Below are 23,419 nucleotides of genomic sequence, written 5' to 3' on the forward strand. Positions count from 1 at the left end.
TTCATTTTATATAAATATATTTATTTGATATTTTGAATGTATAATAAACATGTATTATAATATACAAAATTATTTATTAGATTGATATTTTTTAAAAAACAAAAGAATCGGAATATAAATATGTGAAAATCTACGAAAGAACACTGATGTATTTATGTTATACTCCGTCCTAATTCAAAATATTATTCCAACCTTCAACGGTCTTTTCTAAATTCATTGATATAGAATAAATCAACACACCTCTAACACCTGCTTACTATTTTTCGTTCCTCTTAATTAAAAGTTTTTTTTATTTTTCTTTTAGTAAAAATAATCATACATTAATACTAAAAAAATTCTTAAATTTTTTATTTAAATTATATATATATCATTACATATACGGTTACTTTATATAAAAATTTAAAAGATCAAAATCTTAAAACTATTTATACATTTCTACTGACCAATAAAATACTAGTATTATTTTTTAATCAAATGCAGTTTTATTCCAAACATGTTTATTCTTTTTCAGTCTCACACCACTTTTCATTGTTTAGAATCTGTATTTCCCAAATATATATATTAAATATATATATATATTTAATAAAATATCACATTAAATATTATGTCCATAAAATATTCAAAGTTTCAAATTCAATCAAGATTGAAAAGAAACAATTTAGTGTCTCCCAAATAAATTTCACATTAAATAACTTAAGTGTGTGTTTGTTTGGGGGATTGGATTTTGAGTTGGGATTTGAATAGTAAAAATTTTGAATTTGAATAGTTATATGATGTAATATAAATGAGTGTTGATGTGATGTTTTAAATGTAAAAAATTAATTTTTAGTATAATATAAAAATAAAAAATAGGTGTTTGATTTGATATTTTTTGAAAAAAAAATATAATAAATACTGTATTTAAAATCAAATCCCCAACCAAACACACCCTAAGTGTGTGTTCCTCCAACCAGAGTGTTTGCATAGTAATTGAGCCTAAAACTGGGCTGGAGAGGTTTGGAGGACAGTCCTTAAAGTGTCTATCTCTTTCTTTTTTTTTTAGTTATTTTTAATCACAAATATAAAAAAATTTATAATAATTATAATTTAATAAAATATATACAATATATATTTCATTTGATAGAGAATAAAACTTTTTATAATATAAATAAATAAAAATTTTGAAATATATATATAGGTATAATATAAATTTATAATCAAATTACAAATTAATATACATTTATATTTTTATTGTCATCAAACAATACACATAAAAAATCTCCAAAGTTAACCCAAACCTAAACACAAAAAAAATAAAATAAATAAATAAATTCAAACTTACCTCAAAATTCAAATAAAAATCAAACTCAAACCCAAATAAAATAGCATGTTATAAAATAGCATGCATTTAGAAGAGATTCAAGATTTTCATTAAATCGATTTATTTATCTATCATACAAATTCTCTTCCTACAAATATGATAGAAATGTTGACGTAGTCACAAAACACAGACACAAAAATGTCTTCATATATCGAAGTAACAATTCAACAAAAATTTTATATTGTTAAAATATAGTTCAAAAACATATTTATTATTGTTCAAACATAGTTCAATAAATTTCTTATGTAATTCAATGAATCATTGCATTAATTCTTATATACAGTTGTATATATTTCTTCTTCACAGCTACGAGAGCCCTAATTCTACACATTGTTTTCCTCCTTTCTGACGTCATCAATGGTAGACTCTATCTATCCCACGTGTACTCACCTCCCCCTCGTCACTCTCCTTTATAACCCCCCCTTCACTTGCCCCCTCTTCTCACTCTACCCTTCTCGATCACCTCACTCCCAATTTCATCCCCAATTCCAAACCCTAACCAAGCGCCAGGAATCCCGCAGCCGCAGAAAGAGCTGAGCAGCCGGCGGTGGTTGCCGACCAACAAGTCGGCGCTGCGAATCCTCCTCCTGCTCGAGCGAGGGCCGGGCGGCAGCCCAACGGAATTCCAAATCCGGCGGTGCAATTCTCCTGTCGGAATCCTACCTATAAGAGCCAATCTGAGATTCTCCGGCGTGGATCTGGGAGCCGACGGGGTGAGATCCATGAAGCAGGATATAGATGGAGGGAGGTTGGATCTTGGGGTGTGGATTAGGGCAGAGGTTAAGTATCGGAATTGGAAATGGAGGGTTCGATCGATCGCCATGGATGGGTACTGCAGTGGTCTGAGCTTCGAGTTTACTTCCGGCGACGATCACGGGATGGTTTTGAATCCTTATTTACTATGCTACACTTATATATCTGGGAAATGAACAATTTTTTGTACTTGTATTGTAATTGTATTTATTTGGTGGATTTGTGTCTTTGTTAGTTTTGTTACTTAATCGCTTCGCAATTATTTTGATTATTATATGCATCGAACCCTAATTTAGAATTGGAGGTATTTTATATATATATATATATATATAATTTTTTTGAATATGGGTATGGATAATTTATTTTGTGAACATTTGAGATACATTAGTTCTAGCTATAGCATTTTTTGTAATTGAGAATATTGGATTTGTATCTTTGTTTTGGAAAACAAATGCATAGAATTAAAGATATGGAATTGACCATGTGATTTAAAGTGCAAACACTAAAAAAAAAATAATATATTTGTAACGGAATTCCGTCCCTAAAGTTCACGTAGCTATCGTAATTCTGTTCCTAATTCCGTCTCTAACGTCATTAGTAACGGAAAAAGTAGATTTAGAGACAAAAAAAATTTTGTTTAAAAAATTATTTTTTCTTGTAGTGAAAGTTTTGGGAAAAAAGTAACATCCATTATATATATACATAAAATCTTGATGAAATCCATTGTAATGGCATAACAAAGTGGATGAATATACACAAAAGGGAAGATAAATAAATCTACATGTTCAAAAATTAACATATATGTATATATAATTAATCATAATAGAAATAATAATGATAATAATAATAAAATCATATGATAAAATTGATCAATGTTCAACGCTTATTAGTGAATATTGAACTATATATGTTACTAGCTAGTGCAAATTATTATTCTTCTTTGTACAATATTTGCTCTCTTTGCATTTAATTCTATTTATTCTATCCGATATCTCTGCTTTTCTGTTGGATGTTTCGTCGTATTTTGAAAATATGATCATTGTTCTATTCGTTATAAAGGTAGTTTCATTAAAACATTGAGGATATCGAATTCATTCCCTTTGATATCTGAATTATTCTCCAATTTTATTATGTGTAATATAAAGCACACATATTAACTACTTTCTACATTTCGTGAAAAGAGCAAAATATTTTCGGGGTGGTATGTTGTTGCTATGCACCTTATCTCATCCGCCTTCATTGATCTATAGTCTTATGTTATCACTCTTCTACTAAACATATGTTGAAGTAAATGTTTGAATTCTCTTTTGAATTATTTTGAGGAATTTGAAGAACAGGTCCATGATCCATATTGGCAAAAGTTCATAAAATTAGTATACTTTAGAAGATCTTGAAAGAAGGATGGGAGAGTTCTTTGATGAAAGACTTTGAACTTGAAAAAACACACACACTACATATATTAACTCTAATATATGTAGTCTGGTGGCTCGAGGGTTTCTTAATGCAGACAAAAATAGACTTTCGAATTTCGAGTTTCGGTAGATTTTTCAACTTAGCCTATATTGGAACTTATATGTCTTGATTGACTAGTTAGCTTTTGATACTGTCTTAGCTTAGTTATATGGTTTAAGACATTGACTTTGTTGTTGTTGTAGTTCTTTAATCAGAACTAAACGTACGAGTTGATCTTAGTCTTTTGACTGGATACCTAGCAAAGAAAAAATAATTCTAATATATTTAGTTTTAATTCATTTTATGTAAAATTAATAGTCATTTTACTTAATACGATGAGGAAGCTCTTTCTTTCAATGAACATAAATCTTACTATCAATTACGGTAATAAGAAAGTAATATTTTAGGTGCACTATTTTAATTGGAAATTAGGACATATGTTATTAGAATATAAACTTATTACCAAAATATTATGACATTATGATTTACAATACAAACAAATATAATTACAATATGGTCTGTGAAGTATGACTTTTTTCACCCAACGATTTTAAATTAAATGGATTGATTTTTTATTTTTATTTTTTTGTTTTATATGAGAAGTTGTGTTAAAAAATATTAAATATTATTATAAATTAAATATTTAAGTTTTTTTATTTTTATAAGGAGTATTTGAATTTTTTTTTTTACTTTTTGATTTTTTATAATGAGTATTTGTAAACCTTTTTTTTTACTATTTTTTTTTTAACTTTTTGTTAAAAATGTTTTGTGTTTTTATTATTTATTTTTTAGGAACTGCAATTCAAAAATAATGTTGGAAGAATATGGCCATATTTTTAATTTGAATAATGAAAATCTAACCCAATTAATTAAACATTTTATTTGCATTCTTATTGCAAGCATTTTTTTTTTTCAATTTTCACACACGTTTTTATTATTTAAACTCAATGTTTCCTAAACTATATTTTTATTTTTACTTTTACAAAACATTACAACAAATATTGTTTAAATAAAAAAAAATTAAAACCTTCAAATCCAATCAAAGATTGAGAACAAACAAACTAATATCTCCCAAATAAATATTATACTTCTTCAGCTGTGCAACATTTGACATCACAGTCTTGAATTCACCCAACACTACAAAGCCATTTTGAGGATAAAATTGATATTTTTGGCTTTGTTCACTTGGTTATATTATTTTAAGTTTGAATATTTGATTTTTTTTATTTTTTAATTAATATTTGAATTTTTTTTTTTTTTACTCTTTTGTTTTCTATAAAATATTTTGTATTATTATTTTTGGAAATCGTAATTAAAAAATGGTGTTGAAGAAAACTGTGGTCGTGTGTTTTTGTGGATTTTACCGCATGTTTTTACTATTCAAATTTTTTTTTTCTCCAAAAATATCACTATCAAACAAAAGAACATAACAATTTAATGGTTTGTGTGTGTTTCTTCTTAGATTTCTTCTTAGATTTATTTTTTTTTTTATTTCAAAAATAATAAAAAATTGTAAAACCCACAAAAAACACCAATTTAATGGTTTGTGTGTGTTTCTTCTTAGATTTAATTTTTTAATTACAAAAAAAAAAAAAAAAAAAAAAAGAAGAAGAAGAAGAGAGAGAAAAGGAGAGAAAATATCCAGTGTGATTATGGCGGTTTTTAAAGGATTTTGTACCCTCCCCGGTTTCGTCTTCACAGCTACGAAAACCCTAAGTCTACCCACTGTTTTGCCTTCTTTCTGACGTCATCAATGGCAGACGCCATCCATCCCACGTGTACTCTCCTCCATTCGCCACTCTCCTTTATAACCCCCTCCCCTCCCCCCATCACTTTCCCCCTCTTCTCACTCTACCCACTCGATCCCCTCACTCTCAATTTTAGCCCCAATTCCAAACCCTAACAAATTAGCGCCATGAATCCCGCAGCCGCAGAAACAGCTGAGCCGCCGGTGGTGGTTGCCGACAACCAACAGGTCGGCGCTGCGAATCCTCCTCCCGCCCGAGCGAGGGCCGGCCGGCAGCCCAACGGAATTCCGGATCCGGCGGCGGAGCCTCTCCGTCTCAACAATCCGCCTGCGCCGGTCTACGCCGACGAGATGCACCGCCGTCTGCCCTGCTGGATGGTCTTCTTCGAGGGACCGAACGCTTGGTTTTACCGGTCCTTCCTCGTCGGAATCCTCTTCTTCCTTCTGATCTCGTCCTTCGCCCTCATCGGCTGGATGCTCCTCCACCCCGTCTTCCCTCAATTTCACGTCGCCGACGCCGCGTTGGCCGCCGTCAAATTCTCCGGCACGCGGGCGACGGGGACCTGCCGCGTCACGGTTTTCGTGGACAACACCAGTCCCCATCTGACAACCATTTTTGAGAGCATCGAAATCTCGCTGATCTATCCCTCCACCCGAACCATCCTGTCGGAAACCTACGCGTTTCCGTTTGCTCAGGCGGGCCCCAATCGGACCACCATTAGAGCCAATCTGAGCTTCTCCGGCGTGGATCTGGGAGCCGACGGGGTGAGATCCATGAAGCAGGATATAGATCGAGGGAGCTTGACTCTTGGGGTCTGGATTAGGGCAGAGGTTAAGTTTCGGAACTGGAAATGGAGGGTTGGATCGATTGCCATGGATGGGTACTGCAGTGGCCTCAGCTTCCAGTTTACTTCCGGCGACGATCACGGGATGTTTTTGAATCCTTATTTACTCTGCTACACTTACATATCTCGGTAATGAACATTTTTTGTAATTGTATTTTTTATTTGTAGTAAGTGATTGATGGATCCCTCTCTGATTTGGGAATGGTGATGGAGATGGAGATGGAGATGGAGATGGAAATTTTAATGTTGTAATGTAAGTTATGAAGAAGAATTCAAATTATTTGATGGTTTTGTGTGTTTGTTTGTTTTATTACTTCATCCTTTTGCAATTCTTTTTATTGTCATATGCATCAAACCCTAATTCGAGATATGTCGAAATGACGGGGTTTTTTTATCAAAAATTTATTTTGAATATGGATATGGTTGATTTATATTATGAATATTTGAAATTGAGAATATTGGATTTATATGTAATTTGTTTTGAAGACAAAAGAATGAAATTAAGGAATAAGGAAGGAAAAATGTGATTTAAAGTGCAAATTTAAGGGGGGGGGGGGGGGGGGTGGGGAAGAAAAAGGAAAAAAGCTTTCATTCTATATATGTACAGAAAATCTTGTGGACATTCAATGTATGGACATAACAAATGCAATGAATATACACAAAAGGATAGTTAAATAAATCTTCATGTTCAATGATTAATTATATATTTATCAAGTGATAAAATTTATCGATGTATGGATTATTAGTGAATATGGTTGTGAAATTTGTTACTTGCTTCTGCAAATTTTTATGATTCTTTGTACAATCTTTACTAATAAATAAAGGTCTTTCTTTGTATTTAATTCTATTTATTTGTATCCAAGATCCAAGATACTTGTGCAGTTGAGACAAACAACGGATTCTTAGTTGGATGTTTTGTCGTGTTTTGAGACTATGATCATTGTCTTATTCGCCACAAAGTCAGTTCCACTAAATCTGCCGATGTCTAAATTATTTTTGAATTTTATTGCGCGTAACAAAAAAACACAATAATTAATTACTTTCTATAATTCTTGAGAAAAACAAAATTGTTTCCACGTGGTAAGTTGCCGCTATATGTCTAATCTAATCCGTCTTTATTGATCTATTCTTTTATTTTATTACCCTCAAGATTTTGGGATTACAATGAGTTTTTTGTTTTCTTTTTTGTGAAACAACTTTCCTTATCACCTATTTGAAATGTCCATCATCTCCCTTAATCTTATTATGTTAACCTTAATGAAAAGTGTTTATTGAGAATTAAATAAGTATGTGGATGAAGTTCCGATTATTGAAATGAGATTTCAAGTTGTCAAAATATACAGAATTGTATTATTAAGAGTTTTGTGTATCAAATGAAAGGTGCCAAAATTCTTGCTAAGGCTCGAACTTGTTCCAATTCAATCAAATAGTATCATAGTATTGAACAATCCATTTGTCGAAGGATCTTTGTATGCTTCCTAACTTCTTTGTCACGACCATCTCTTTAAATTAGGGTTTTATTTGAACATAACATGAAATTGCATGTGATATGAAGCTAAGGTCTAATTGTTTCTTGAGAATAATGGTTAAGTTTCATGTACGAAGTTGTGATATTATTCATAAAAAATTTCTTTAAAACTTATCAAATTAAATACATATTTTACGAAAAATTATTTTTTTTATTCAAAATATTTTCAAATATCTTTTTATATTTTATCAACATCATTTCAATTCAAGATTTTATTATTCTAAAATTATTATTATTCTTACAATTTGGTTCTCCATGTAAGCACCGATACACATGCACCCACCTAAGATCGTCACTGTTTGATCTACAAATGCTTGGACTTTTCTTGCCAAACATTTAGTACAAATGAATTATTTAATTAGCTAATATTAAGTATCAAGTTCCATTATTTATTTATCTAGGTATCTTATATATATCATCATCATTAATTGATTTTGAGAAATAATAATATAATTTACACAAGTTAAATTCCTAGAATCGATTAAACAAATTATTAACATCTCTTCTGTAGAGCATCTGAAAGTTTACTGTGGCTGCACGAGCTTCGACCATCTTCTTCTTTTAATATTGTCTTTCGATTCGATCAATCTTAAACTCTCCTTACATAAACTCATAATGTACTACTTTTGGTACATCAAATGCTTAACAACATATGTAAATAACAACTGTATTATGTAGTTCAAGGTTGTGTGGTAGCCATAATTTGGCTTTGTGCAAGAAAATGTCAAAATGTATTTTGGTTTGTGCTTTTAATCTAACTTTGGCAACATTTAATTTACTTAAAATTATTTTTTATCGTGAATAAATTCACACCTAAAACATATGATCAATTATTGAATAATTTTTTTTTTTTTATCTAAAATATTATATCCAAATCCATTGAAAAATAAAAAATAAAATTAAAAAGACCATATAACATAGAAAACAATCTTGGCCCATTATGAGCTAAAATTTCATAAATGTATTCATTTATGGGCTAAATTAGACTATTTCAGGTACCTATTGGAGCAAGAGGATTTTGGGCTTATGGCCCATTGAACCCAAAAATTACTGTTAGTGGGTTGGGCCAATCTTTTTTTTTTGGTTGTTAAATTACATGGTCCTTGTTAAATTTAGTAGGCAAAGTATATATATATATATTAAAATATGGCCTTGAATCTGAATATTTTAAATGAAAATACATAAAATAGGCATACCCTTTAAATGATGGCAATAATCATGCACAAAATTGAAGCCAAAAATTGCAATACAAGCAATGAGGGCAATTCAAATAATGATATTGTCACTTTGGAAAATGATTGAAACAACAAAATGAGGTCCCATTATAGTTTGTACTCTTAAATGCCACTTGATTCCAGCTCCCTTTTATTTTTATTGCATTATGAATATAATAATTTACTTTTGTTAAATAAAAAATATTACTAATATTTTATGTGGGAACTATATTTACTAAATTAAAAAATATATATATATTGAATGTGGATAATTCAAAATTATAAATTGATACTTTAATTGTGTGCAGAGAAGTCTTATTTTATATAGATAAAAAAATAAAATAAAATAAGATCCTTTCTCCCTTTTCTACAGCCAACAATTCTCCATATTACAATATGCATTTCTTTCCTTTATTCCACTCCACTTTTTGTCATTATGCCCCTTTTTCGTTTTAGGTCAGATTCTTATCAAACCCCCCCCCCCCCCACCCCATTTTCAAAAACTACAAAGGTTGTTTGTTTGTGTTTTTAATTTTCTTTTAGTATCATACAATTTATTAAATATATATGTTGTATAAATAATATTACATCACATATATATTTTTAATCTAATAAATTCAAATTTTATTTTATTAATGAAAAATAAAATTCAAAGTAATTTAAAACACAAAAACCTTCAAGATTTTAAAATTCCCATCACCAATATAATATTCTATAAGAGTAAATTTTATAAAGAATTGTATCACCAGCATGGTAAATAAATTTAAAGAAAACTCAAAGGTTTTGTTCCCACTGATTTATGTTTTCTTCATGTTTTTTTAAATAATTTACACAATTTTTTATAAGAATATATATATTTTTTAGCTGTATATTATCTCAAATAATTATTTAAATACAAAATAAACATATCCAAAAGAACAAAGCCATACCCTTTTAGAATATTTCCCTTTTTCTTTCTCGACATATACACTTATATATAACAATTGTTGTTGTACTTGTACTAGTTAAGGTTGTTTTTAATCACTACTTGTTTGAAAGGCAATAATGAAACTGAAAATTGCAGTGGGAGGTTTAAGGTTGTCCCAAACTCCAGAGATGATATGCTCTGTGCATGTTGTAGGGACTGACCTGTACAGAAAGCCCAGATTAGAATTATCATCTTGTCAGAGAAGAATAAAGATAAATGGGCTTTTAGGGATCTGTACCCACGCCCACCCCACCCCACCCCATGTGATTCTTGATGGCTCCATTCAAGTCAATCTGAGCCTTCACTGTGTAGATCTACGGCTTGGATGTCACCTGGAGTTCAACTCCTGGGCTCTTCCAAGAATTGCTGGTTGGGGATATTGAGAGGAATTCTTGAATCTTGATATCCCTTTTCTGAACCTCATTCACTCACTCTTACAGTGACTTTAGAACATTCCTTGTCCTTTTTATTTTATTTTATTTAAATTATTTTGCCCTTTGATTCTTTTGCAAAAGTTTTGTGGAGATTCCAATCCCACTTGAGCACAATTTTTTTTACATGAGTTTTGATTTTGAATTGATCAATGGTTTGGTGAAAAAGCAGACAAGTTTAACAAACAAAGTTGGGATGAAAGTTGATGTTAGTTGAGAGAGATTTTTGCCTCTCTCTCTCTCTAGCTCTCTCTCTCTCTCAATCACAATGTGGAAATCTTAATACTTACTTTTGTGATAGTCACTTGTCAACTAACCCTTTTAAGCATTCATAAAAATCTTGTTCAGTTACATGATACCTATATATTTTTCCACCACTAATTATATGCATATATATATATATATATATATAGAGAGAGAGAGAGAGAGGTATATCGACAAACACAAACTAATGGTGAGTTCTTTTTGTGTTTAGAATATTTTGATTTTAGTTATTTCTTTTGTAGAGATAATAGTTGGATGAGATATTCTATATAAAAATATAATTTTGTATATATATAAAGACAAACAAACACATCATCCTAATTCATTCTTAGTATAATTGAGTAAGGATTAGATTCAACTCGTTATTATTATTGTTGTTGGAGAGAAGATGTCAATTGGAAGCTAAGTTTATTACGAGAATAAATAAAATAAAGTATTGTTAAGATAATAATATATATTTATAAAAATTATAATAAACGGTGAAATATTATAATACAAATATTGTAAATGAGATTATTATTCTATTTTCTCACATAAAGGAGGTATCTTAGATATCTATTATGACTTTTATGTATTTAGATATATATTGCAAGTTTTGGCACTTTCATCAACAATAATATTATATCATGTTACGGAAATTTCAGGAAATCAAGATGAGATAACAAAGACAAAACAACACAAGAATTTGATAATCCAGTTCGATCACGAGATCTACCTCTGGGGGCGCTGCCAAGTTAGGAATTTTACTATAAAGTACGCAGGCACATGTTAAAGTGAGAATACATAGATGTTTATAGTCTAAACCTATGCCAATAATATCCAAATTAGAAATCTAAATCATATCACTAGATTTTAGGATATAATCAGGCTTTATATCCCAACGATCTCCCACTTGAAGATTGATTGCATCTTCCACTTCAACATTTTACTTTATCAGCAACGACGGCGCCAAGTCTCCTTGTTCACTCATCGAGGCCACTTGAGGTTGAACACAACCTTAATTCATCTAAGGTCACCACCTTAGACTGTATTTCAGTATTCCTCATAAATTGGCTCACTACTCCCACTGCATGTACTTTCCACCTCTTAAAGGTATCAAAAATATCATATTTACGCTTAAGGAAATATATTCATACCTCCTTTGTAATGTCGTCAATGACCGCGGTGTAGTACTGTGAGCCTCCAAGGGTCGATAGAAAAGCTGGTTCCCGCAGGTCCGTATGAACTAACTCCAACTTTATCTTTCTCAGGTCTCTCTCACCCTTTGAGAACGTCACTTTTCGTTGCTTTCCAAAGATACAGTCCTCGCATATTCCAACATCGACGGACTTGAGACCTGACAATCTTCCCTTCAAAGCTCCTCTATCTCCTTCTCGCTCATGTGTCCGAGACGAGAATGCCATAAATTTGTGTCATTATTTATGGCCACGGAACTGATTCCGTATTCCATACTTTTTGTCATGTAGAGAGTTTATCTTTTCTCAATTGGGCCAGCACAATGGATCCTTAGTTTAAAAAACTGTCGAGTAACCTGCCTCATCCAATTGTTCAACAGAAATCAGATTCTGTTTCAGACCCAAAACATGGCTCACGTCATTCAATCTCCACTCCCCACCATTTTCTGTTCTGATTCGAATCATTCCTTTACTTACAATTTTCAGTGTCTCATCATCTGCAAGACAAACAACACCAAAATTACCTGTGGTATAAGATTTCATGATTCCCGAATCACTGCATGAGTGGAATGATGCTCTTGAGTTCAAGATCCATGACTTCATTGGACTGTTAACGCTCAGAATCAGCACATCGGACAACATCCACCTGAATTTGCATCTCCCTTGTCCTTGTTCTTCAGCTTCAACTTTGACCATTCTTGATCTTCACCATTTCCTTTTGCCTCAAGTCTAAATTCAGTCGAGACATTCTCCCAAAGGGTTAGTCGAACTGCACTCATTGCTTTCTTGTCGATCTCCTTGTATTCGGCTTCATCCATATCTTCGTGTTTCTCCTTCAATACCGCATCTAGATCTTTACCACACATATAATCTTTATTTGCATATTTCATAAATCGAAGTTCATACCATCGAATACCTTGACAACATGACGATCACCCATCTTGACTCCTACAAACAAACCAAAGGTTCACTTGATATGAGAGCACATCTCTGATATCTTCTCCGCTGCGTTTGCCGAAACTCTTATCCTTCTCTGCCTACCTTGCACCGCTTATGACAAATGACCCGTTGCCTGACCTATCAGTCGGGACCGACCCAACACTGTCAGTAGACTTTCGACACAAGGGATTCCCACAGCCACAATCAATATCCGATGCCTCCCAGTCCATCTTTCCAACGAACCAGGCTCTGATACCACTTGTTACAAAAATTTCATGAAATCAAGATGAAATAACAAACGCAAAATAACACAAGAATTTGGTAATCCAATTCGATTACGAAGAAATCAAGATGAAATAACAAACACAAAATAACACAAGAATTTGGTAACCCAATTCGATCACGAGGGGCACTGTCAAGTCAGGAATTTTACTATAAAGTATGCAGACTCATGTTAAAGTGAGAATAAATAGATATTTATAGTCTAAACCTATGTCAATAATATCCAATATATCTAAATCATATCATTAGATTTTAGGATATAATCAGACTTTCATATCCCAACATATCAAATATTTATTTTTTCTATACAGAAAAAATCACATTAAAAATTTGATATTTTACTACTTTCAGGTGTGTTTGTTTGGGGGTTAGATTTTGAGTTGGGATTTGAATAATAAAAATTTTGAATTTGAATAGTTGTATGATGTGATATAAATAGGTGTTGATGTGCTGTTTTGAATGTAAAACTGATTTTTAGTATAATATAAAAAATGAAAAACAGGTGTTTGATTTGATATTTTGGGGAAAAAATTTTGGATGAATAGTAGGATTTTATCAAAATTCTACAAACGAACACACCCTTATTAAAAAAAAAAAAAAAAAGAATTCCAAAATCATATATATTAACCGAGCCTATATCTTATGCATACACTACTAATTTAATTATACTTATTTCTTATTATGGACAATTTATTTAACATGATAACTAAATCATTCATGAAATGGATCTAAAAAATGAAAATAGTATTAAAATTACCATATACGTTCATCACTAGTAATTCATTGATTCTTTGAAATTATCCATCTATTTCAAAATTTCCTTGATTTTAAAAGAGAAATATGTGTTTAATGGGATGTTTATATTATAAAATAATATATTTTTATTTAAAGAAATATAAAGACAACATAATAAAAAATTGAAATCAGACTAACAAAATGTTATAAAATAATAATACTCCCTCCGTTCCGCTACAAGTTTAATAATAATAATAATAATAATAATAATAATAATAATAATCCAATTGTTTAATTTGATTCAATCGAAATTGCCTGTGATTCAAAGTTAATCTTGAATTACTCAATCATTAATTAATAATACATTTATATACTCTTTTTATTTGTACTCCTTATATCATAAATTAAAAATAAACTCACTCTTTTTTTATCATAAAAAAAAAAAAAAAAAAGATATGTATGTTTTTTAAAGTAAAAAAATCATACTCCCTCCGTTTCAAAAGAATTGTCTTGTTTTTTCATTTTTGTCCGTCTCAAATTAATTGTCATATTTCCTTATTTAGTAATCGTGGTATCTAATTTATATTCATATTTTTCCAAACTACCCCTAATTATTACTCTAATATACTTTTTAAAAACCTTCAAAAAGTAAAATATTTTAGTCTTTTACATTGTATTTTATATCCACTTTCAATTAAATACTATTATTCTTAATTCCCGTGCCAACTCCCAACAAGACGCTTCTTCTGGGACGGAGAGAGTATTTTTTTTACCCATTTTTAACTATTTTTTTTTTCTATATAAAACCAAAAATACATTCTACATTTATCCAGACCAAATGAGTCTATCTCTTTTTTTTATTATTTTTTAATAACGTTTGAATTCACAGCCACTATCCGAAATTGCGAACAGCTAACCAAACGAAAACGAGTCTATCTTTATATAATGAAGAGTATTCCGCCTTGCATCATTTTCAAACATCAATTATTTGTTCAATGTATTTAGTTTTTATTTTGTATATTTTTTTGTTTCAATATTTGTAAATGAAATAATTTTAAATAATTTTTATTAAAAATAAATATATGGAACAATATGACTTTAATTATAAAATAAATCAAAACCAAATAACACCTAAAATACAATAGCACCAATATTTTATATTAAATAATTATATTTGTAATGTATGACTTTAATTAAATCAATATACATTTAAATGGATCACATATGCTATAAGTTGATCAACATATATATATCATCATATTTATAATAAAACATATATTATACTCTCTCAGTCCCACATAATTTGTCTGTCCTACGTAATTTGTCATTTTTTTTTTGAAAATTTGATTATACATTTTAATTATATTTTAAATTTTAAAATTTAAAATTTTTTTAATCTTAATTAAATTATTTAGTTATCTTAATCTTAATTTATAATTATTTTTACTAATATATTTCACAATTACTTACTAATTATACTTTATCGTATATACAGTAACACGTTCATCTTATCTAGGAGGAAGGGAGTATTACAACTCATTACATTTATAATACAACGTATATTATATTATAACTCAACATATATTATCTTATAACACATCATATACTGATATATATATACATATATTGATCACTCGTCTAACATACACTGATTTGGTCAAATCAATACCATACTAATTTCATACACTAGATTTATCTTTTCTTAACATCCATCCTAGGATGAAATTAATCCTTAATACAAACTATGTGAATTATGTGTATTTATACTTCATTTTTAATTATGGATTCTTTGGTGGGTACCCCACCCCACCCTTTTTATAGAAAGCACCTATATATCACCACCCCTCCAAACCCCTAATCTCCCCAGCATCCTTCACAAACCAAAATCAATCTTCTTCCACATGTCGGAAAAGGTCTGCGACCACCACCAAGACGACCGCCGGAAAATCCTCCGGCGGCTATGCGGCGTCATTCTGGTGGCCGGATTCCTCCTCCTCCTCGTCATCCTCCTCATCTGGGCCATCCTCCAGCCCAAAAACCCCCGCTTCGTCCTCCAAGACGCCACCATCTTCTCCCTCAACGTCACCGCCCCTAACGTCATCTCCACCACCGTCCAAGTCTCCATCAACTCCCGCAACCCTAACTCCAGAGTTGGCATCTACTACGACCGCCTCACCGTCTTCGCCGCCTACCGGAATCAGCAAATCACCTACTACTCCGCCATCCCGCCGGTCTACCAGGGCCACAACGACGTCAACGTCTGGTCGCCGTTTATCTACGGCAATAACGTCCCCGTCGCGCCGTACAACGGCGTCGCCCTCGCGCAGGATAAGTCCGACGGCGCCATTTCTCTCGTCGTCAAAATCTCCGGCCGCGTCCGGTGGAAGGTCGGCGCGTTCATCTCCGGCCGCTACCACCTCCACGTCACGTGCCCCGCCTACATCCCCATCGGAAACAGCCGCAACACCGGAATCGTCGTCGGGAATAACGCCGTTAAGTACCAGCTCTCGCAAACCTGCTCCGTTAATGTCTGATCGGCCGCCGGCGCCGCCGCCGGCGATTATTAATTGTAAATTTTGCTGGATGGAGAGAATAAGTTAATTAAAGAGAAATATATTGTAATATTTGAAATTTACTGATGGTGTAACATCTATATATGCATTTAATTTTGCAATATTAATTCTATATGTGCAATAATTTTCGAGTGAAATTAAAATGTAATTTTTATTACATATTAATATAGAGTGAAATTTAATTGTAATTGTAATTGTAATGATTAATTGCGTCTTGAAATTGTGGGTAGTGATGAGCTGTTTGTGACTTTACGTAAAGACCATTGCTACCAAAAAATTAGCAACCCATGTGACTGTCATTGGCTACTTTTAACTACTACGAATTATAAAAATTCAATAGATAGATATAAATACATAAATAACAACTTTTATTTAATTGATCTTATATAGAATATTTAATTAAAACTCTACGCAATTAAAAAGAAGAAAAAATAATAATAATACATATATACATTAACATTGGTAGTAATTAAATAAGTTATCAAATTTAAAAAAAAAAAAAAAAGTCTAAGAGAAACACACCAATATAATAATCATCTTTACGTAGAAATGAAGGGATTTGTAAGCTCTAATAATTGTATCAAATTATTTCAATATTTGTAATTTATAGTAATAATTAATTTTATAAATTAATATGTATATATATATATATAATAGACACACGTGTAAAGGGGAGGGGGGTAGGGGCTGGTTGATGGGTGACGTGGGCCCGTATTTCCTCACATGGGGTTTGTTGGGAGGGTAGTTTTCACTCTCACTCGTATAACAATCACACTCCCACCCTCGTCTAAATTTGTGCTCATTTGATTGGGCACGAATTTTAATAAAAATGAATAGTAATGATTATTTTTTTATAGTAAAAAAAATATAAAAATGTAATAATTTTTTACAAAGAAACGAGAATATTTTTTAACGACAACCCAAAAAGAAAAATAAACATAGATTTGAATCACGGGGGAGAGGACGTATTATTAAATTGTGTTTTGCTCCTAGTTTTTATTATTTAATTAATAATACAATTTTTATCTATAATTGTAATAAAAATATATTATTTTTATTAAATATCATATTAAATTATTATATAAATTCAAAACACAATACAACTTACATTTTTTTGCGTGTGTTTTAGTTTTTGCGCTTTTTTTTATAAAATTATTTTTTTAAGTGAAATGGTTAATAGATGAGATTTCTTTTTTTTAAATTATTTATTACAAAAACTAAACATTTTATTTTATTTTTTTATTTTTTTTATTTTTTCATACAGGCCATCCAATTTATGAATTATATCAAATCTACCACCATAATTGTTTTCAATATATTATTGGGCTTCAAGACAGCCCATCTAAATTCATAATGGGCCGTCTTTTCACATCTCAATTGGGCTTTACGCATTATATTCATATAGGTATTTAACTGTGACTGTTTGAGATTGAGCTTCTAGCTTTTTAGTTTCAAATTTTTTATTTCCCAATTATTGTGATTTTTATAAAAATATAATTTATTTATTTTATAAAATATTATATTCAAATCACATCGAGCAATACTCATTCCTTAGGCTTAGATAATAAATAAAATTAAAGAAAACAACATATTATAACTAAAACTCAAATGATCATAAAATTGTACTTCCTTTTCAACTAATTAATATCCAATGATCATATAACAGCCAATCCATCAAGAATAATGCATGTTTGACAAATGGGCCATAATGAATGGGTTGGCCCATAATAAAAGCCCAATACTATTTGTGTAATTGTGTGACAGTTTTATAATTCCAAATTAAATAAATTTCAGATCTGATTATCTAAACTTAGAAAATAATAATAATAATAAATGTTGGGTCCCGATAGACCTAACCTATTTATTTAGGGTCGGGTCGAATCGGATCATATTGTGTACTTAAGACCAAATACTAAAAGCTTGAATCTAATTCAGATCCAATTAATATATTAATAATATAGCAATTACATATATTAAAAATATTAGTTTATAATAATATAATTATATTAAAAATATTTTTTGAGTTTTATTTATTTATTAGTTTATTATACTTCCTCCATCTCATCTATTATGGACGTATTACTGTAAATACGAGAATTTAAGAAAAAGTGTAATTAGTAAATAATTAAGAACTGTATTAGTAAAAATAATTATTGTATAATAAAAATAATTGTAAATTAAGATTAAGATAACTAAATAGTTTAATTAAAATTAAAAAAATTTAAAAATTTAAAATTTAAAATGATATTAAAGTATAATTATATTTCCAAAAAAAATGAATAAATTATGTGGGACAGATGAAAATAGGAAATAGAGACAAATTATGAAAGAGGGAGGAGGGGGGGGCGTATTATTTTTAAATAAAAATATAAAATTTAATATATGTTGAGTTCGAGTTCAATTTTAAAAATTGTAAAAATATTTCGACCCTTTCGATTCTGGGCATAATTGGGTTCGATTCGAATCTTAAATCCAATCATATGTATTCAGGCCGAATCTCGGATCCGATTGATCTGATCCATCGCCATCTCTTGTGATCCAAATGTCTATTTTGAAGAAAAATTCAAGATCATATATATATATATATATTATATGCATGTAAATATGTAATGTAAGTATGCATGCAATAAAGGGTGGGAAAAGGGGTGCATGAATTAAAGTGGTCTTTTCAATAATATTGCACGAGGACTGCAAAAAAGCAAACAGCTTTGTGTTAAAAGGGCTGTCCACTTTCTGCATTAATTTATTTTTTTATATTAATACTAATAATATTATTAATAATAATTAAGTTTAATTAATTAATTAATTAGTGGTGTGGTGATGCATGATCGATGATCGATGATAGATGAAGATGAAGAAGATGGAGTGAATGTGAGTGTTAGTGTCTTCCACCAATTTCTTCTTTTGAGGGAAGTTTTTAAGATTCCATTTCATATGGGATGTTTCTCATTCAATATTAATTATATATATATATATATACATGCACAGTGACGGAACCAGCAGTAAAAGTCCGGAGGACAAAATCGATTTTTTTTATCGATTCAATATTATTTTTTTTATTCACAGTACATCCTGCAAAAAAAAATGAAAAATTTAAATGTTTAGAAAAAAATTCAACAAAATTACATAAAATTTAATATTTTTTTACTATAAAAAAATGTAAAGACTAAAAGTATAAATCAACAAACGGATAAAAATTTTATAATTTTTTGCATTACAAAATAAAAAAAATTAGGAGGGTCAAATTATTTTAAAATACATATATTTTGAGAGTTGGGGGTTAAGCCCCCGTGTAGTTTCGCCTCTCTACATGCATATATATTCAATAAATTATTACTCCCTCCGTCCCGGATAATTTGACTAGACACTGGAATTTAGGAGGGGTATAATTAGTAAATAATTAAAAATGTATTAGTGAAAATAATTATCGTATAATAAAAATAATTATAGATTAAGATTAAGATAATTGATTACTATAATTAAAATTAAAAAAAATTAAAAATTAAATTTTTAAAAATAAGATTAAAGTGTATAATTATTTTTCAAAAAAAGAAAGTGACAAAATAAATTGGACGAACGGAAATAGAAAGATGGACATGAGAAGTGGGACGAATAGAGTAATATATATTACTAAATTATTAATTTCTATATATTAATCCTCAATCTAATTCTATATAATATATATATATATATATCTTAATATGTGTTGGTTTTCACATGGCTTCAAAAGATTCCTAAATATTTTACAGATCAAATTTTCAATATATATATATATATATAGTGTGTGTTGTTGAAAGGTGACATAAAAAGCATGCAAATAAGGTTAATCCACTAATATTAAACAAAAGTAGAGCATATATTATGCATCACTTTTTTCTTTTTTCTTTTTTTCTTTTTTTATTTTTTCGAATTATTGAAAATGAATATAATACAATATATAATTCAAGAATTATAAATTCAAGTGTGACATCCTCACAATGTTTCGACTTACTTGACTAATCCATGCATATTTGATTGATTTCCTTTACCAACTTCTTGTCAATTGTTTCTTGAGAATGGGTCATTTGTTGAAATTAATTTTCACCACATGTATTGAATATTTCGAAATTTAATATCTTAATTTTTACTATTAAAATTGTTTAATTTATATATTTAAAGATAATTATATTTCAAGCCATTGAGCCCAAGTGCTAAGAATTTAAATTCACCATATATAGAATTTTTTAATTGGCAATACAAAATAGAAATAGTTCTTTCTGAGTTGACGAAATGAGTATTTTTATTTTTATAAAATATTATATTCAAATACTAATTTTTAAATTAAAACTCAAATTTAAACACAAACTATACAATAATACAATACAATGACAACAAAATTTGTCATAATGCAAATAAAATAAAAAATAAAAAAAAATCTTTAAAAAAATCTAACATTTATATTTTGCATGAAAAATAATTAATGGTCTGTCTACAAAATATATTGAACAATATTTTTCAATAATACTCTAAGTTCTTTTCTTTTTTTCAAGCAAAAAATAACATTATATTTAATTCATACAGTTCTTTATATAAATATATTATTTTTCTCATAAAATATCATATAAAAATATTATTTAAATTAACACTCAAATAAAAAATTCAAATTCAAATCAAAATCAACCAAATATTACATTTTAATATATGATGTAATCAATTTATTTATTTTATATATTATATTCAAATATATATATATATTAAAAATCTTTCCTTGATAGATTTCAATAATTAGTGTTTCTTAATTGTGTAACATCAACTTTTTTCTTTCATGGCTTAGAGATAAGTTTTTTTAATTCATTTTTCCAAAACAAGAGTTTAATTGACGATGGTATTTGATTCAAATAACATCGAAAAATATTGAATTCAATGATTGATCAAAATACTTTACAAAGAAATATATATATATATATACTTATTATGAAAATAAAACATATATTCGATTTTATTATGTTAGCAAGATTAGTGATATATTAATTATTACTCCCTCTGTCCCACATAATTTTTCCCTATTTTTTATTTTTGTCTGTCTCACATAATTTGTCCTTTCCTTTTTTGGAAAATTAATTATACATTTTAATCATATTTTAAATTTTAAAATTTAATTTTTTTTAATCTTAATTAAACTATTTTATTATCTTAATCTTAATCTATAATTATTTTTACTAAATAATAATAATAATTTTTACTAATATACTTCTTAATTACTTACTAATTATAGTTTACGTCAGTACGTAAAAACACCCATATTACATGGGACGGAGGGAGTAGTTTGATAAAAACCCTTGTTCTTCGACTTTATAGGGATAAGACTGGCCATTAAAAGTAGTGCTTCCTTTTGAATTTTCTTATAGAAAATTTTGTTTTATTTTTATTAATTTATTTTTTGCTTTATTAGTTTAATTTTTACTATTATATATATATATATAGCTTTAATGTTCTAAAGCAGAAAAGAGATGTTCCAACTTTGCACATCCATTACGTTATGAATCGTTCACACCTTATTTAGCTATGTTTTGTATTTATTTTTTTATTATTTTTTTAGGGAATAATATAATGAAGCAATATTTATTAGTTATTTCTGGTTATATATACAATATTATATTGAAATAATAATCTTTAAAAAAAAATGATGTAGTTTTTATTGGTCACTTGTCTATTGACGTATTTATTGGTATTTGTTTTAATTTTTTTTTTTTAAAAAAAAAATTAAATTGGTATTGATCAAACATTTAGTTACAACACATATTTATAATATATTTTATTTGTAGTAATTTAATATAAAATTTGGGCTATATTCACTTGGATTAGAAGTTTGTGAGCTTGACAAAACTGGAGGAATATTAGCAATCAAGATTGTGCAAATTAGACTATTTTATTACAAATCTAAATTGATAAATAACAAAATATTCCCTTAATTTTTATTACATAAAATAATTTATCGAGTCATTTGCAGTTCATGCATACTTTACACTTTTATATTAACCGACAACTATATGACAGTCGATTATTTTATTTTATTTTATTTTATTTTTTTAAGGGAGGACGAGGTAATGGTCATGAACCCTCATGTTCCAGCTAGTTATTGATCTCAAAATTCAAGATTAAAAAAAAAAAAAAAAAAAAAAAAAAAAAAAAACCCATAACCTTATATTTTAGGGTTTTTTATTTTTATTTTGATGTTCTATAAGTTCATAAAATTATTAATGAATATCATATTTAATTCAATTTTCCATGTATATATACAAGTTACAGTGCCGAACGTGGTAAATAGTATATCTTACTGTAGCAAATGATCTTAGTACAGAACAAACATCGTATGTATTAATATAACATAAATATAATGTAAAAATTTAAAACATGTAACATACTATTATAGAACATATGATAAATTCTATATATCACATTTAAATATGAACATATAATGCATGCAATACTCGTATCTTATAAAGCATCCATGTAGTATGTTCGCGATTTTGATCATCACCATTACCTTAACACTATAAAAAAATGTCCTACTTCTAGAATAAAAACTAAATATTTAGTGTAATAGTTTGATATTAATTATATATAGTAATTTGAATACGGGAGAGAATAAAATCTTTTTTCTTCTATTTTTTATAATTTTCAATAAAAACAAAAAATACTTATAATTTTTAATAAAAATATATTACTCCATCCGTGCCGGATATTTTGTCCGCTCTACTGCATATATGGAAATTTAGGAGGAGTATAATTAGTAAATAATTAAAAATGTATTAGTAAAAATAATTGTTGCATAATAAAAATAATTATAGATTAAGATAATTGATTATTATAATTAAAATTAAGAAAATTATAAATTACAACTTTTAAAAATAAGATTAAAGCGTATAATTCTTTTCCCAAAAAATAAAAGTGACAAAATAAGTGGAATGGACGAAAATGGGAAGATGGACATGAGATGTGGGACGGAGGGAGTATTATTTTTTTACGAAATATTATAAAATATAATAGAATTTATTTCACTAACATCATCACAATCCTCAATAACCAAAAAATTAACAAAAGCCTCAAATTCTAAAACACAAAAAACAATCATAATTTTAGAACACAAAATATATGCAAGTGAAATAGATTGC

The 23,419-nt window shown here is 28.9% G+C and overlaps 2 protein-coding genes across 2 annotated transcripts; both read left to right on the top strand.

The window, feature by feature from the left end:
• The first annotated feature begins 5,480 nt into the window (after positions 1-5,480).
• LOC127263597 (uncharacterized) lies at positions 5,481-6,290 on the top strand. The gene has a single exon (XM_051292701.1). The coding sequence runs from the start codon at positions 5,481-5,483 to the stop codon at positions 6,288-6,290; it is 810 nt and encodes a 269-aa protein (XP_051148658.1).
• A 9,249-nt stretch (positions 6,291-15,539) lies between these two features.
• LOC127263759 (NDR1/HIN1-like protein 1) lies at positions 15,540-16,422 on the top strand. Its single transcript, XM_051292961.1, has one exon. The coding sequence runs from the start codon at positions 15,594-15,596 to the stop codon at positions 16,224-16,226; it is 633 nt and encodes a 210-aa protein (XP_051148918.1). The 5' UTR covers positions 15,540-15,593; the 3' UTR covers positions 16,227-16,422.
• The last annotated feature ends 6,997 nt before the right edge of the window (positions 16,423-23,419 follow it).

The sequence above is a fragment of the Andrographis paniculata genome, unplaced genomic scaffold, assembly GCF_009805555.1.
Source record: "Andrographis paniculata isolate CXL003 unplaced genomic scaffold, ASM980555v1 Contig69END, whole genome shotgun sequence".
Lineage (NCBI taxonomy): Eukaryota > Viridiplantae > Streptophyta > Magnoliopsida > Lamiales > Acanthaceae > Andrographis > Andrographis paniculata.